The sequence below is a fragment of the Apis mellifera genome, linkage group LG13 (assembly GCF_003254395.2).
Source record: "Apis mellifera strain DH4 linkage group LG13, Amel_HAv3.1, whole genome shotgun sequence".
NCBI lineage: Eukaryota > Metazoa > Arthropoda > Insecta > Hymenoptera > Apidae > Apis > Apis mellifera.
This window is the reverse complement of record NC_037650.1, coordinates 10,392,198-10,407,759: the sequence shown is the minus strand read 5'-3', so window position 1 is coordinate 10,407,759 and position 15,562 is coordinate 10,392,198. Positions and strand designations below refer to the sequence as shown.

General features: G+C 33.9%; 1 protein-coding gene across 9 annotated transcripts in view; it reads right to left on the bottom strand.

Annotated features, from left to right (window-relative positions):
- The window catches only part of LOC551272 (talin-1), a 63,971-nt gene that overhangs the window by 8,887 nt on the left and 39,522 nt on the right, over nt 1–15,562 (bottom strand). For 6 of the 9 annotated variants that reach the window (XM_026444822.1, XM_026444821.1, XM_026444820.1 and 3 more), the window contains 9 exons: nt 11,939–12,131; nt 10,259–10,660; nt 9,268–9,538; nt 7,209–7,712; nt 6,663–6,760; nt 4,684–4,772; nt 2,978–3,436; nt 2,748–2,783; nt 447–2,260 (listed from right to left, as the gene is read on the bottom strand). In XM_026444822.1, coding sequence (XP_026300607.1) covers nt 447–2,260; nt 2,748–2,783; nt 2,978–3,436; nt 4,684–4,772; nt 6,663–6,760; nt 7,209–7,712; nt 9,268–9,538; nt 10,259–10,660; nt 11,939–12,077 — 3,812 coding nt within the window. In that variant the 5' untranslated portion in view covers nt 12,078–12,131. Of the gene's footprint in view, nt 1–446; nt 2,261–2,747; nt 2,784–2,977; nt 3,437–4,011; nt 4,035–4,683; nt 4,773–6,662; nt 6,761–7,208; nt 7,713–9,267; nt 9,539–10,258; nt 10,661–11,938; nt 12,132–15,562 lie in introns of those variants that run through there. The other 3 variants (XM_026444826.1, XM_026444818.1, XM_026444819.1) reach the window with 2 other exon arrangements.

The window sequence follows — 15,562 nt, the reverse complement described above, 5'->3', positions numbered from 1 at the left end:
AAAAAGTTAATTTTAATAAAATAGCAATGGAATAAACGATTCTTCTAAAATTTAGTTTAAAATATTTATTATATTGGAAGTAAAAATCTCAAAGAAAAAGTCAATTTTAATAAAATATCAATGGAATGAACGATTCTTCTAAAATTTAGTTTAAAATATTTATTATATTGGAATAATGTGATAAACAAAACAGAATAAAAAATTTTTTACGCATCAAGTATTATAGTTCATTACACTCGACCTAAAAATTTAATATTTGAACGGCCTACTTTGTTGTTACATCTATTTTAAATGTGCTCTTAAATTTTGTCTTATCATTGTCTCTAAAAAAAATTCTAATGTATGCCAATGAATGATAAGCAATAACTAAAATGAGACAAATGAATAGGTAACTAATTACTTGTGTACCATTTGATAAGTTATCGGTAACAAAACGATATACATACCCATAACTCTTGTTAGTTTGAGGAAACTCGTTCATGCCTAGAACTTGAGTCATTTCGTCGATATTCTTGATAGCATCATCTACGTCTCTTTGTCCAGGCAAGCAAGATACGCATTTGTTCAACGAATTTGACACATCTTTAGCAACAGCAGCTAGATTAGCTTCATTGTCTACATTATCAGGATTCTTTAGAGCTCTTCTAGCCTCTTTGACCAGTCTTAACGACTTCAAGATTACATCATCAGCGGTCATTAAAACTTTCTTTTGCGTATCAGGTTGATTCGAAGTTGCAGCCACTCCACGAACTGCATAAGTCAAATCTTTAAGAGCAGTTGCTGTCTCTCTAGCCGCGCTTCCCGTGTAATTTTCATTTCCTTGTTTAGCAGCGGAGAGCAGCTGAGCCATGGCGAAACCTACGTTCTTCGACGTGGCACCCAAGCGAAGAGCAGTGGATTCCGTGGTCTCATCAGGTAACGGCCTCAGGGAAGCAGCCTCTACGGCTCTGTAAAACTCTCTCAACTCGTCTTTCAAGCTGTTTATCAACTCTTCAGCCGCATCCAATTCCAATCCACCGCAAGCTTCCCTTGCACGCGTCACAGCAGACCTCAAATCCGAGAGAGAAGCACCCAATTGCTGAGAAGTATTGTTCAATTGAAGAGCAGAAGCTTGGTCAGTAACGGTTGGCAATACTGCTCTGGCAGCCTTTACCACGGCAGTGCCAGGTTGTAAGAACTGTTCAGAGGCATTAATCAGATTCAACTGTGCAGTAGAGTTATCCGGTTGTGCCTGGGTTCCTTTCACACCTGCTACAAGACTCGGTATATGTTGCGCCATGGTATGACATTCTGCGTTCAATTCCTCTTGACTACTTTGGTTTGTGTTGTGATGGGCAGCGCCTGTCGAAGCAGCAATGCATTGTGTAGCAGTGGCGGCAGCCTGTTTGGCACAAGCTTCCAATCTATTGATCAATTTCCTTCTCAAAGCAGGAGTAGCAGCGGCAGTTGTAGCTGCTCTCAATTCTTCGGCAGCCTGTCGCAATTGATCCTGCATCTTGGCATCGTGTGGACTGCTAGCGCATTGTCTAGCGGCCTCCACCATTTTGGCTGTGGCATCGGCGAGCACCTTAGCAGCGGCCAACAATCTGCGTTGCTGTTCCGAATCAGTCTGCCTCTCTGCCTCGCCCTTTATGCTTTGGATCAATTGTGCCGTTGCTTGGCCAACAACTCTTGCTTGTCTCACCATCTCACCAGCGTCTCCTGTGCTGGCAAACAGTTTATCGGTGGCTATCAGTATCGTCTCCACCGCTCCCTCTTGAATAGACTCCTTTGCCCGCTCTCCCCTGGTCGCCGTCTTGATGTGACTCAACAAATCGTTCAACGTTCTACTCACTTCACTGGCAGCTATGTTCAACTCTTTCAACAGGTTTTCGTCGTTACAGGTCTCGTTGCACACTTCCAACAAACCTTCCACTGCCTTCGTCACCTCACGTACCGCGTTCATCAGCTGGGTCTGACAAGCGGGGGAGTGCAAAGTCGGCGCCACGACCTTTGCACAGGCGACTAATTGAGACGTGGCGAGAGCACATTGGGTGGCTGCTGAAATCACGCGATTCTGGGTAGCGGAATCCTCGCAGGTGGCTGCGATATTCTTTGCTTTGAGGACCAAAGCAGCAGTCGAGTTGGCCACGGCTTTGGCCAAGGCTAACAGCATATCCTGAAGCTCCCGATTCGAGTCGTTCTCTTCACCTATAGTTGTTAGCACCTGGTGGGAAGCCTCACCCACGCGAGAAGCGGCGTTCAACAGATTCTGCCTTGGCTAAAGTGACACGAAAAGGAAAACGATTAGAGATGAATTATGAAAAATATAATATGTATCAAAGCAATGTGTTTCTTTGAAAGGATAAAAATAAATTATATTACAAGCAAAATGATAAATAATTTTTAATACTTGTATAATAATACTTTTAATACTTAAAATTATATCATATATAAATCAAACAAATTGAAGGTTTTATCTAATCATATTATTCTATAACTAATACTTAAATTTCAATAATTTAAAACTTTATGAAACGAAACCATTTTCCCTATTTCCATCCTAAATAAAACAAAGTAACTAACTCATTACAATGAAAACATTAATGTACTTGCAACAAGCTGCGAATTGAACAATATGTGCAATAATTTAAAGTGAAACGCAGGTAGAAACAATATTAAACAGGATTCCTTATAAAAAAGAAAAGAAGAAAAACTGAGGAAACTGTAAACGATGTTCTACAATGTTCTCTAATATTCTTGCTTACGTATCGTTCGTACGAAGATATCGCTACGTAGAAAGGCTGCGTTAAAAAGTCACACAATTGATCACACATCAAAATGAGATTCCTTGTTAAAAAGAAAATCGATACTTCTTCACTTAACATTACCTCACTTATGACAAAATTGGTTTTACCCAATAACAATCTTATCAATTTTAGAAGAGAATACGAAGAGATAAAAAAAAAAAACTCTTCCCAAATAATCGCAATAATACCTCTTTGGTCTCTGGCTCGGTGGCCTTGAGCAAGTCGGAGAATGCCGAGCACAGCTTCCTCGCGGCGTCCAGCAATTTATCCCCCGAGGACTCGTCGTCCATCAGGGCAGCGATCATTCTCACGCCCTTGGTCATCTCCGGCAGATTGGTGGCGATCGTTGTGATGGCCGCGCCCACGGCCGTGTGATCCACGTCGTCGGCCGGGCCGGAGGTGAGCGTGACGACCTGGGCGGTCGCCGCGTTCATAGCAGCGATCTGCGAGCCGACGTTCTGCTTGTGGGTGTCGATCGTCTGCTCGATCCATTTCAACGAGGCGGGATCGGTGCCCAGCTCGGGAAGTTGGGCCTTCGAGGAGAGCTCGGTCTCCGCGATGTGGATCACCTCGTGGCCGGCGGTTATGGTAGACAGTAAGGCACGTTGTGGTTCGGACAGGACGGATGTTACCTTTGTTTGTTGCACCTGGTTTCAACGGTTTTAACGATGATTGCTTTACGGTTAATGGACGACGATCGAAAAAAGTATGGAAGACGTTCGATTTTTGTGATCGATTCTTGCGAATTATTATAGAATTTATTATACTATTCGTAAATTTTTTTGTACAACAGTTGTATCTGTTTTGAAATAATATGAGAATTAATGAATTATAAAGATATTTAAAGAGATAGGATGAATAGTGTAACAATTTACAAAATGGTTTACAAAAATTGAACGACTTCAAGTTTAATAAAAACTAGTTGCTGTTTTATTAAATAATCGATCTTCAATGACGGATATGCAAATTAAAAATGGATATATTGAATAGTTGTTGGACTAGAGAAAAGAAAATTCTTATGATACAGAATTTTCCAATATAATGATTAAATTTCAAATAAGAAGAAGATCAATATTATTTTTTACATTCCACAGAGAATTTTTAATCGTTCGAAAATAAAATTGAAGGAAACTAAAAATTGGAAGGATTTATTTGGAACAAAAATTAACATTAAACAGCCAATGATATAAATAACTAAAAAGTTTAATCATCGTGTACCTACTCTGTGTCCGCAATAGAAGGCGCCTAGCATGAAAACAAATTTAACCGTCAATTAGTCGTTTTCTTTTTTTTCTCTCCGGTGTGAAACGAAAATTACGTTATTATTATAATCAATTTATCTCTTCAACTTGAAGGCAACGTCGCTGCGATTCGTATAAAAACTCGAAAACTACTTGGAGCTAACGCTATGACAAAGCGATTCAATGACTCTTGAAGTGAAGTCTTGAATTATCAGTGTCGCTTGGGAAGGGAGGAAATTCATCGTTTACACAATTTTTCAAACATTTTTCGATAGCATCAAACTCGAAACGTGCCCAATTCCACGAAACCAAGACTGAAATTCAACATTAATCTCCGAATAATCGTCCCCGATCGATTAATTCCTATTCCTATCGTATATACACGTATAATCTGAATACTTAATCTGCCTCTGCTAATCAAATGAAATTTCCTCAATCATACACTGACATCAATCAACTCTATCAAACGAATCCAAATAGCGTGACCGATATATATATATATATATATCTGCAATTTTAGTAATCCAGTATTAATGCGTCCCCGAATCAATTTAATGTGACCGAAGGGAAATGTTTTCGACGAAAGTGAGGGAACACTGATAAATCAACACCACGAGCAAGAGCGCTCTGTTTCTGCCTCTGATAGATCTTACCATCGGTGGAGCGTGAGCGATGTTCACCTGGCCGCTGACAGTCGTGTATTGAGCACTGCCCATGTGCCCAGTCCCATACGGCCGAGCCCCTATAAACCGTATCATGCAACTATCCGATTGTGATATTTACAAGGATCGATCCTCGCTTGGATCGATTGATCGCATTGACAAGAAGAAGCTGGATTAAGGCACACAGATCGGCTAAGCGAGAGCTGATAAGCGCCAAAGTGTGTCTCGTTTATATTACATACCAAATCAAAAATGAAAAGGAAAAAAGTATATGCGTAAAAACTATGTACTTGTTTGATCGTTGCATGATAAATGTTCAACGTCCAGGATATACGTTTTAAATTATCTGTTTATTTATTTTCTAATTCTCGTTTTAGTTATTCATTATTATATTTTGTTATATAGATCACCATGGGAGGAAGAAGTTATTTATAGACTCATGGAACTTTTTTTGATGAATTTTAATTTTAAGTAATTTTAAGTATATCGCATGCATGCTTGTAATGCGCTTACGCCCATCGACCATTAGTACCTGTCACAACCGTTAGGTAATCGTGATCATGAGCAAATTCGTTGCAATAGGAGTTATCGCGATCGGTCTATGCGCCGTAGTATCGACTGGCGCCACTAGGCGGCTATAACTTCTCGTTAATACTATGCACACTATTTAGATATAATTATCAAATCAAGGGACATATTTGTAGGTGGAGAGGATTCGATCAGTCTTGTATTTTTAATTATCTTTCGAATTTTCGATGAATCTTTGTTGTTAAAATTGTCCTTGAACGTCATTCACACTATTCACAGAAATGGGGATCTATTTATAATAATAGAGTATAAAGTTATAATAGTTTTAGAATAAACTTGTGGTAATAAATGTATAGTATGTGTATGTACAATCATGAGTTAATTTTAATGAATAAAGAATTTAATATATAAAGAATTGAATGTTGGGAACGTTTTTTATTAATAATATAATAAAATATTTTAATTTATTATTTTGTATTTTCATTTTTTATCGTACGTAAAATTGTAAAAATGAAAGAAGAAAAAATTGTCTTATTCCTAATTATGTAACAACTCGGTAAAAAAAAAAAAATATTAAACAATTATTTTATTTTCGTTTATGTATTTTTTTTTTTTTTTGTTTAAGCAGTTAAGTTTAATTCTTTCAACGTGCTTTGTTTTTCCTTTATTTTCTTTTATAAATTTAAACTGAAGTTACAATTGATCAAACATTCTATTTCGTAAACATTTATTATGCAACAATTAAAAAGACGTGCTAGGAGCTCTAAAATTTTTATAATTTATTTCGTTATTTTAGAAGCTTGAAGAAAATTAAATTCAATTGAAACAACATGACGAACGAAAATTTTGTTATAAATGCTACTTGATGACTATTTTTATTATTGTGAATAATTATTATAAATTATTAAATTATAATTTTAATAGTATTTATATTATATACACATAATATATTAATATACTATATATAACATATAATTTTTTATGAATCAATATTTTAATGATATGAAAAATAATATAATAATAATTATAATAATCAATAAAGATGAAGAAACAATGCAAACAAAATATAATAAAAAATTTGAATAAACATACAGAAAAATTTTTTCCAAACTTCCAAATAACCAAATAATATTAAAATAAGAAATTATCATCAAGATACAAACTTTATATATATCTAAAATCAACACGCGATATTTTTCTATTAAATATATAAATTGAATAGTAGGATCAAAATACAGTATCTTATTTTTCATTTTGAGAATAAACTGATAAAACTGATAAAACATCCATATTATTTTATTTAACTAAGGTGTGAAAAAATCACATTTTAATAAAAAAATATTTTTCAGAAAATAATATATAAATATTTTTAGAAATAATATAAGATACTGATTTTGGGGCGTGAAATAATTGGGGAAAAAATTTGTTGAATATATTCTTACCGTCTACACCGGTTCTCATGACTGCAGGTATGGCAACTGACACAGCTTCCACGTTTCCTTTGCCAGCATTACTCGTTTCGTGTTGCATAATCGTTGCTCTGTAAAGAATATATAAAATATATATTATGGAAAAGAATATGTATTTCATATATTTAAATGTTTCTATTGAACAAGCATTCGCAATCTTAATAATAACAATTTGATCATTGTCATCATTGTTAAAATAACAATAAAAAGATATTAAAAACTAATGAATGTATAGAAAATTTACTTCAAATTTGCTTCTCTTCTTTTTGCCTCTATGTAGATTCTCTGTTTCTCTCTCAAAAATTCTTCCATAATGACACTTTATCATTCACAATAAAAAATAAACTAGAGAATAAAAACTATCGTGCTGGCTTCACAATATAAATCTCCAATAATCAATGAACAGAAAAGATGCGACTCTCGATTTCTATCAATTCCCATTAATTGTCCTAATACCACCTCCATCAATTAACAGAATGCTGAAAATTAGTATATATATACACACACTGTGATACTTACTTCAAAGGCGATACACTGTCTTCAACCATGGTTGAACCTTCATCTCCCTCGATACCAAAGTGATCTTTAGCTTTTTGCTTCTTGAGAATGATGTCGATGTAACCAGAGATTAGCTGAAGTATCTGCTCTGCTTCTGTGGTTTGTACGCTGTAGTATTGATCAGAATAATCGCCAAAGTCGAGTGTGAATGTGTTTGGAGAGGCTCCCCAACGTCGAACGGTAGTCAACGGCCACGTTTTCAAGATTTCTTTCGTTTTTTCGTCGAGTCGCAAGACGGAATCCTTAGTGACACCGAGCAAACGTGGCACCAATTTATTTTTCCCCTTCATTTTCTCCTTCACTAAGAAGAACGTGACGCCGTAGGTGCTCAACGATCTCGCTGTTCTCGTATACAACACTTTAGCATCGAGCTCGGACAGGCCGATGTGTTTTTTGTGCTCTGCGAAAATCTTCTTCTCGATACCCTTCACCTTCAAATATGATTGCGGTAAAAATTCCTTGAGGCTGGAGAAAATAACGAGAGAACTTTTGTTAATTGATACAAAGTATTCTTGTATGTTCTTTTTTATATAAAAGCCAGAAAAAAGAGAAGAGAAGAGAAAAGTTTATTAGTTTATTTATCTAGGTTAACGATACAAAGTATTCTTGTATATTTTTCTTTTTTTTATATAAAAATCAAATGGACAAATACAAAATATTCGTATAAGGAAAATTTATTTATGAAGTATTCTTTTTTATATAAAAGAAAGATGGACAAATACACTTTTATAAAATATTCGTATAAGCAAAATTTATTTATGAAATATTTTTTTTTATATAAAAGTGAGATGGACAAATTTTACAAAATATAAGGAAAATTTATTTATAAAGTATTCTTTTTTATATAAAAGTCAAATGGACAAATACTTTTATAAAATATTCATATAAAGAAAATTTATTTATGAAGTATTCTTGTATATTCTTTTTTTATATAAAAGTCAGATGGACAAATACACTTTTACAAAATATTCCTATAAGGAAAATTTATTTATGAAATATTCTCTTTTATATAAAAGTCAGATGGACAAATACAAAATATTCGTATAAGGAAAATTTATTTATGAAATATTCGTGTATATTCTTTTTTATATAAAAGTCAAATGAACAAATTTTATAAAATATTCGTATAAGAAAAATTTATTTATGAAATATTCTTTTTTATATAAAAGTCAGATGGACAAATACACTTTTACTTTTAAAATATTCGTACAAGGAAAATTTATTTATGAAGTATTCTTTTTTATATAAAAGTCAGATGGACAAATACATTTTTACTTTTAAAATATTCCTACAAAGAAAATTTATTTATGAAGTATTCTTGTATATTGTTTTTTATATAAAAGTCAAATGGACAAATACACTTTTATTTTTAAAATATTCATAGAAAGAAAATTTATTTATGAAGTATTCTTGTATATTCTTTTTTATATAAAAGTCAGATAGATAAATAACTTTTACAAAATAAACTTTTACAAAATATTCGTATAAAGAAAATTTATTTATGAAGTATTCTTTTTTATATAAAAATCAAATGGACAAATACACTTTTACTTTTAAAATATTCATAGAAAGAAAATTTATTTATGAAGTATTCTTTTTTATATAAAAGTCAAATAGACAAATACACTTTTACAAAATATTCATAGAAGGAAAATTTATTTATGAAGTATTCTTTTTTATATAAAAGTCAGATGGACAAATACATTTTTATTTTTAAAATATTTCTACAAAAAAAATTTATTTATGAAGTATTCTTGTATATTCTTCTTTATATTGTTATAAAAATAATATATTTATTAATATATTATATTAAAAGTCAAATGGACAAATACAAAATATAAGGAAAATTTATTTATTTATTTATTTAGAGGGGAAAAAATTCCGATTCTTTCTCAATTCTGAATCTCGAATATCGCTCGATTTTTCTTTTCTTTATTTATTCGTCTCGGTTATCGTTAAAATAACGTGATATAAGTCGGAATGAAAGAAATCAATATTTTCTTATCTTAAGAGAACTTACTCGAGAAAGCCTGGCTTGTGCTTGTCTTCCTTGTGATCACCGAACTGGATCTGGCATTGTATTCCAGCGAAAATACAAGCTTTTTCCTGAGTAACCGGATGCGTGCCATCCAGAATTGCGTCTCTTGCTTGAACGTACAAAAGAGATAATTGCACCGGATCCCGGCTGTCGATATTCTGATCCGAAAAGAAGAATTTTCTCCGCAACAACACTGTTTCTGACTCGTCTATCCCTTGCTCTCGTAACGTCTTACTTGGATCTATCCAATTCACTGAAAGTGAACAAAGTGATACGATTTTATATCGATTTTTCTCCTCTCGTGAAAATTTATACGTACAACTTATACAAATCAAAATATATATTCTTTCAAGAATAAAAGTTTTAAAAGAATTAAATTTAATAGCACCAAATTTAATCATTATCAGATAAAATATATATATAAAATATATATTCTTTCAAGAATAAAAGTTTTAAAAAAATTAATAGCACCAAATTTAATCATTATCAGATAAAATATATACATAAAATATATATTCTTTCAAGAATAAAAAAATTAAATTTAATAGCACCAAATTTAATCATTATCAGATAAAATATATACATAAAATATATATATAAAATATATATTCTTTCAAGAATAAAAGTTTTAAAAGAATTAATAGCACCAAATTTAATCATTATCAGATAAAATATATACATAAGATATATATTCTTTCAAGAATAAAAGAATTAAATTTAATAGCACCAAATTTAATCATTATCAGATAAAATATATACATAAAATATATTCTTTCAAGAATAAAAATTTTAAAAGAATTAAATTTAATCATTATCAGATCAAATACTATTCTTTTCCAAAAAAAAAAAAAAAAAAAAAAAAAAACAAATCACAGTAAAATTCTTTTCCAAAACATTTTCATCGAACTTGTTTGAACTTGTTGTTCAGTGCAATGAAACGAAATCTTTTTACAATTAAAGCGGCTCGTCTCACCTTCGTCGTCGGTCTTGAGCTTCTTCCTTAACTGATCCATCTTCGCGTCCCGCTCTCCTTTCTCCTCTTTCCTCCTCTTGAGCGTAAGGGTGCCGAAATTGCCGGGCTTCTGGTTCTCGGTCTCCTCGTCGGCCAGCTCGCGCACCAACGAGTACTCATCGTGGTTCGTGATGCCTATCTTCGTACAAATTACTACCATGAGATTGGCGACCGGCTGGCTGTCGTCCACCAACAACGTCTTCAACGTTCCATCCAGCATGCGCACACGAAGGGTCCGCAGTTTACGCCGGTACTCGAGCAGATCGCCGTTCCTCAGAATGTAATAATCGAGATTCCGGCCTGGCTCCAGCCAAACTCCCTTCTTCACGTCCTCGTCGGCAAGGAATAATCCGTAGTCCTTCGCTGTCGAGGCAAGAATTACTGCTGTTATTGCGTATATCGTATACGAGCTTTTCTATACTTCTTCAAAAAAATATCCGAATTTTCCTCTTTTTCTTTTCCAGATGAAAATCGATCATATTTCAAAATTAAGATGAATCACACACGCGATCGATCTATTGGGTTGGCAACTAAGTAATTGCAGATTTTTTCAGAGAAAATCAAAGACAATTTCATGGAACTAAATAACTTTATTCTGTAATGTGTTGCCCATTTTGATCAATGATCTTTTGCCATCTTTCAGGCAGCATCATAATCCCACGTTCATAAAACTTCTGATTTTTATTAGCAAAAAACTGAATCAGGTACGATTTGATATCATCATCATTATTGAAATTTTTAGCATTCAAGGAATTTTGTAAAGATCGAAACAAAAAGTAATCCGATGGTGCAAGGTCAGGACTATATGGTGGATGTGGCAAAACATCCCAACCAAGCTCCAATAATTTTTGCCGAGTGACCAAAGATGTGTGTGGCCTTGCATTGTCATGATGGAATACAACACTTTTTCGATTTGTCAATTCGGGCCGCTTTTTTTCAACTGCATTGTTTAATTTCGTTAGTTGTTCAATGTAGACAACAGAATTGATCGTTCGGTTGAGTGGTAAGAGTTCAAAATAGACAATTCCTTTGTAATCTCACCAAACTGATAACAAAACTTCTTTCGACGAATACCAGCTTTTGATGTTGTTTGAGCTGGTTCACGTGGCCTGCTCCACGATCTTTTCCGCTTGATATTGTTGTAAACAATCCATTTTTCATCGCCAGTTATCAGTCGTTTTAAAAATGGATCATTTTCATTACGTTTCTTTAGCAAATCGCAGCTGTTAATGCGTTGCGTTAAATGCTTTTCTTTCAGTTCGTGAGAAACCCATGTATCGAGTTTTTGAACATAGCCAAGTTGTTTTAAGTAGTTTTCAATGCATGTATGTGATACATGAAGCTTCTCTGCAATCTCACGAGTTATTTTACATTTGGACTACGCCAGCAAATCTAAAAATTCAACTGAAGCCATCTATGAGTGAAATCCGCAATTACTTAGTTGCCAACCCAATAATAATCTTGTTTACTTCAATTGCGTAAATGGATAATATACGTTCGAATATGTTGGCGATTTAAAATTCTAATCAACGCACGCAACGTTGATAAAAGGAGGGAAGAGAAGGGGGAAAAAATGCAAATTCGCGTGTTCGTTAGCAGGAGAACGTCGTTGAATATATTTCAGATGCAAGAGGAGCTTACGTTGGCCCATGTTACTCGCTTCAGCGAGTTTCTCTCTGATAATACGGCAAGCGTCGTAAATGGATGTGCTCGGGTCGAATTGCATCATCTTCGTGGCGTTTTTCTCCGGGATGGAGATACGCAAGGATAGGGTGGCCATTGCGACTGCCTGGGGTGATGATCTGCGTTCACGAAAACCGCCGGAATCACTCGACTGAAAAAGGCAAAAATTATGTTGTTTAATTCTCTCCCTCTTTTCTCCTCTTTCTCTCCTCTCTCTCTCTCTTTCAAATATTCGATAATTGCATTGGAAACGTTGAAGGAAGAAGAAAGAAATAAAGAAATGAATAATAGAAATGAAAGAATCGGAATCGATTTTTGCAAAATCGTGATCGAATTGTCGAAGTTGCTCGATATTATATGAAGAGCGTGAAACGACTTTACGCGATTCCTAGTTTACTGGTGAATCAAGTGCAACAAGTTGCAAGGGGTCGAGCATTGTGCTCCCTCACGGGGTCACCGTTCTATCCATTCGCGTAATTGCACATTATCGTAAAACAAGACAGATAGTTTTTGCTCGAGAATCCCTCTCTTCGGTTTCTCCTCTTTAACAATTTCCTTTAACGTGATATATAATAAAGTTTTTTTTTCTCTCTTTTCTTTTCTTTTCTTTTTTTCGATATTCAATCGGATCGATTTTATACAGATTGGTTCACACCCCCTACTCGAGCTCGTTTCCACAATTTCAATTGCCTCCATATGCAGGATTGGAGGGAGAGACGTTTTCTTGGATATATTTTAGAAAGATTTTTACTTATGTACAATTTATGTATACACGAAAATATTGTTCGCAATTAATTTAATTTAATACAATTCGGAATTAATTTTAATAAAATAAAATATTGGAGGCAAGAAGAATGGAAAATTCAATTGTCTTTACACGAAGGACTGGAGAGATTTTTTTGGAAAGATTTTTAGTTATTTAATTTATGTATATATACACGAATCTCGAAAATATTGTTCGAAATTAATTTTAAAATAAAATATTGGAAGAAGAATGGAAAAGTCAATTGCCTCTACATAGAGGATTGGAGAGGCACATTTTTTTTGGACAGATTTTAGAAAGATTTTTTATTATATGCAATTTATGTATAAACGAATTTCGAAAATATTCGTACAACTTGGAATTAATTTTACAAAATAAAATATTGGAGGCAAGAAGAATGGAAAATTCAATTATCTCCACACGAAAAATTGGAGAGATACTTTTTTGGACACATTTTAAAAAGATTTTTTATTATATGTAATTTATGTATAAACGAATCTCGAAAATATTGTTCATACAACTTGGAATTAATTTTACAAAATAAAATATTGGGGAAGAATGGAAAATTCAATTGCCTCCACACGAAGAATTGGAGAGACACGTTTTTTTGGACAGATTTTAGAAAGATTTTTTATTATATGCAATTTATGTATGCACGAATCTCGAAAATATTGTTCGAAGTTAATTTTAAAATAAAACATTAGGGGCAAAAAAAATGGAAAATTCAATTGTCTTTACACGAAGGACTGGAAAGATATTTTTGAAAAGATTTTTAGTTATATAATTTATGTATACACGAATCTCGAAAATATTGTTCGCACAATTCGGAAATATAATTTTACAAAATAAAATATTGAGGGCAAGAAGAAAATTCAATTGTCTTTACACGAAGGACTGGAGAGATTTTTTGGAAAGATTTTTAGTTACGTAATTTATGTATACACGAATCTTGAAAATATTATTCGCATAACTCGGAATTAATTTTACAAAATAAAACATTGAAGGGGTAAGAAGAATGAAAAATTCAATTTCCTTTACGCGAAGAACTGGAGAGACACATTTTCTTGGACACTTTTTAAAAAGATTAGAAAGATATTTTGAAAATATAATTTCACAAAATAAAACATTGGAAAAGGCAAGAAGAATGGAAGAGGGAGGATTTCCTCGAGCAAAGCGTTTCCATCATTTCGTCATCGATTTCCTCGTGAAACCTAGCAGAGTTACGGATTAAAAAATGTCCCGCTATCGAATGAAAGTGGAAGCCACCGGTGGGACTTCTGTGTCTATATATCGATCTTCCTGTGGTGTGGTACATTTGCCATAGAATTTGCCACAGGGTTGCAGTGTGGGATCCGCCACGGGCGTAGAACTCGGCTCAACCCACCTCCAACCCGGGTATTCGGCTAATAAAAATAAATTGTCACCGTCTCGAGGCTAATTAAATCGATCCGGGGGAGGAGAGACGAATCTCTCTCGTTTACCACCCTCGTAGGTGCCGGTGCGCGCAATGTTTCTTCGTTTTCTTTCGTTTTCAATCAACCGAATTACCGATCATCCTTCAATTGAATAAATCATATTGGATGAAATAGGTATCGTTATTGATGTCTCTCCTTTAATTGTTAAAAAGAAAAGGAAAGAAGATCTTGTGAAAAGCGTTATTTAAACTTTAAAAGTTTCGTTCGATTCGATTCATTTAATTGGTTCCTTTCTTGTTGTTTGATAAAGGAGATTTGGAAATTTTTATCGCATCGTGAGGAATATGATTGTTAATTGGAAGGCAATATTTTCTGTTTATATCATAAGTGAAAAATATTTTCTCTCGGGAATGAGAAGATCGAAGAAAGTCTTCTTGGTTATGTTAATTGAAAAGTTAAGATTAATTACGAAGTTCCGTTCTTGATGAAATAGTTGGGGCTAGATGGAAGGAACGTCGGTCTTGTCTTCCTACCACTAGAGTGGAAATCTGGTGACTAAAAAAAAAAACTAATAAATCTGAAAATAGTAAGGAATTACACTCTGCGTATTTCTACGATATTATTATTTATAATCGAAGAATAAATCAAATGCATAGATAAATAGACATTTTCGCTTTACTTTTAAAAAGTAAATTCAATTAAAAAAAAAAAAAGTATATACAAAAATATTATACCGTTTATTCCAAACGAATTTCCAATTCCAACTTAAATATAAAACGCAAAGAATAAGATATAATTATAATTAGAAAGATTTAAATAAGAATTCTTCTCATAAGAAACGAAGACAAATCGAGTTTCGAGAAAGGAAAACGTTCCCTTGATTTCGTGAAATATATCGCCCTTAACACGATCACGATACACGCGATATATTATCACGATCTAAACGAGCAGTGGCCGCCAATTATAGGCTAGTTTCATTCGTTTACTCGATTCCTTTTCCTTCTTTCTTTCCTTCTTTATATATATATATATATATATATATATATATATATATACATATAAATAAAAAGAATAGTCTCGATAGGAGGGGTGGTTCATGCGCATAAATTCGTTGCAAGTACACCCTACGCCAATGTGGACTTCCACCCTTAGAGGTTGCCAGGCAACGCCGGTCTCTCACTGTGTCAAACTCAAGCACAACCACCCCAGACCATCCCCCCCTTCTTACGAGCCCGGCAATCCCCCCCCCCAGCCTCTCCCCTCTCCATCCGCCACTCTTTTCATTTTCTCCTCTCCATTTCCCTTCTTCCGCCACTGTTCATCGGCCTCCTCTCCTTTTCTCTTTTCCTCTTCCACGCCGTCGGTTACCCTATATTCCCTTCCTTACCGACCGATCCAATCCCT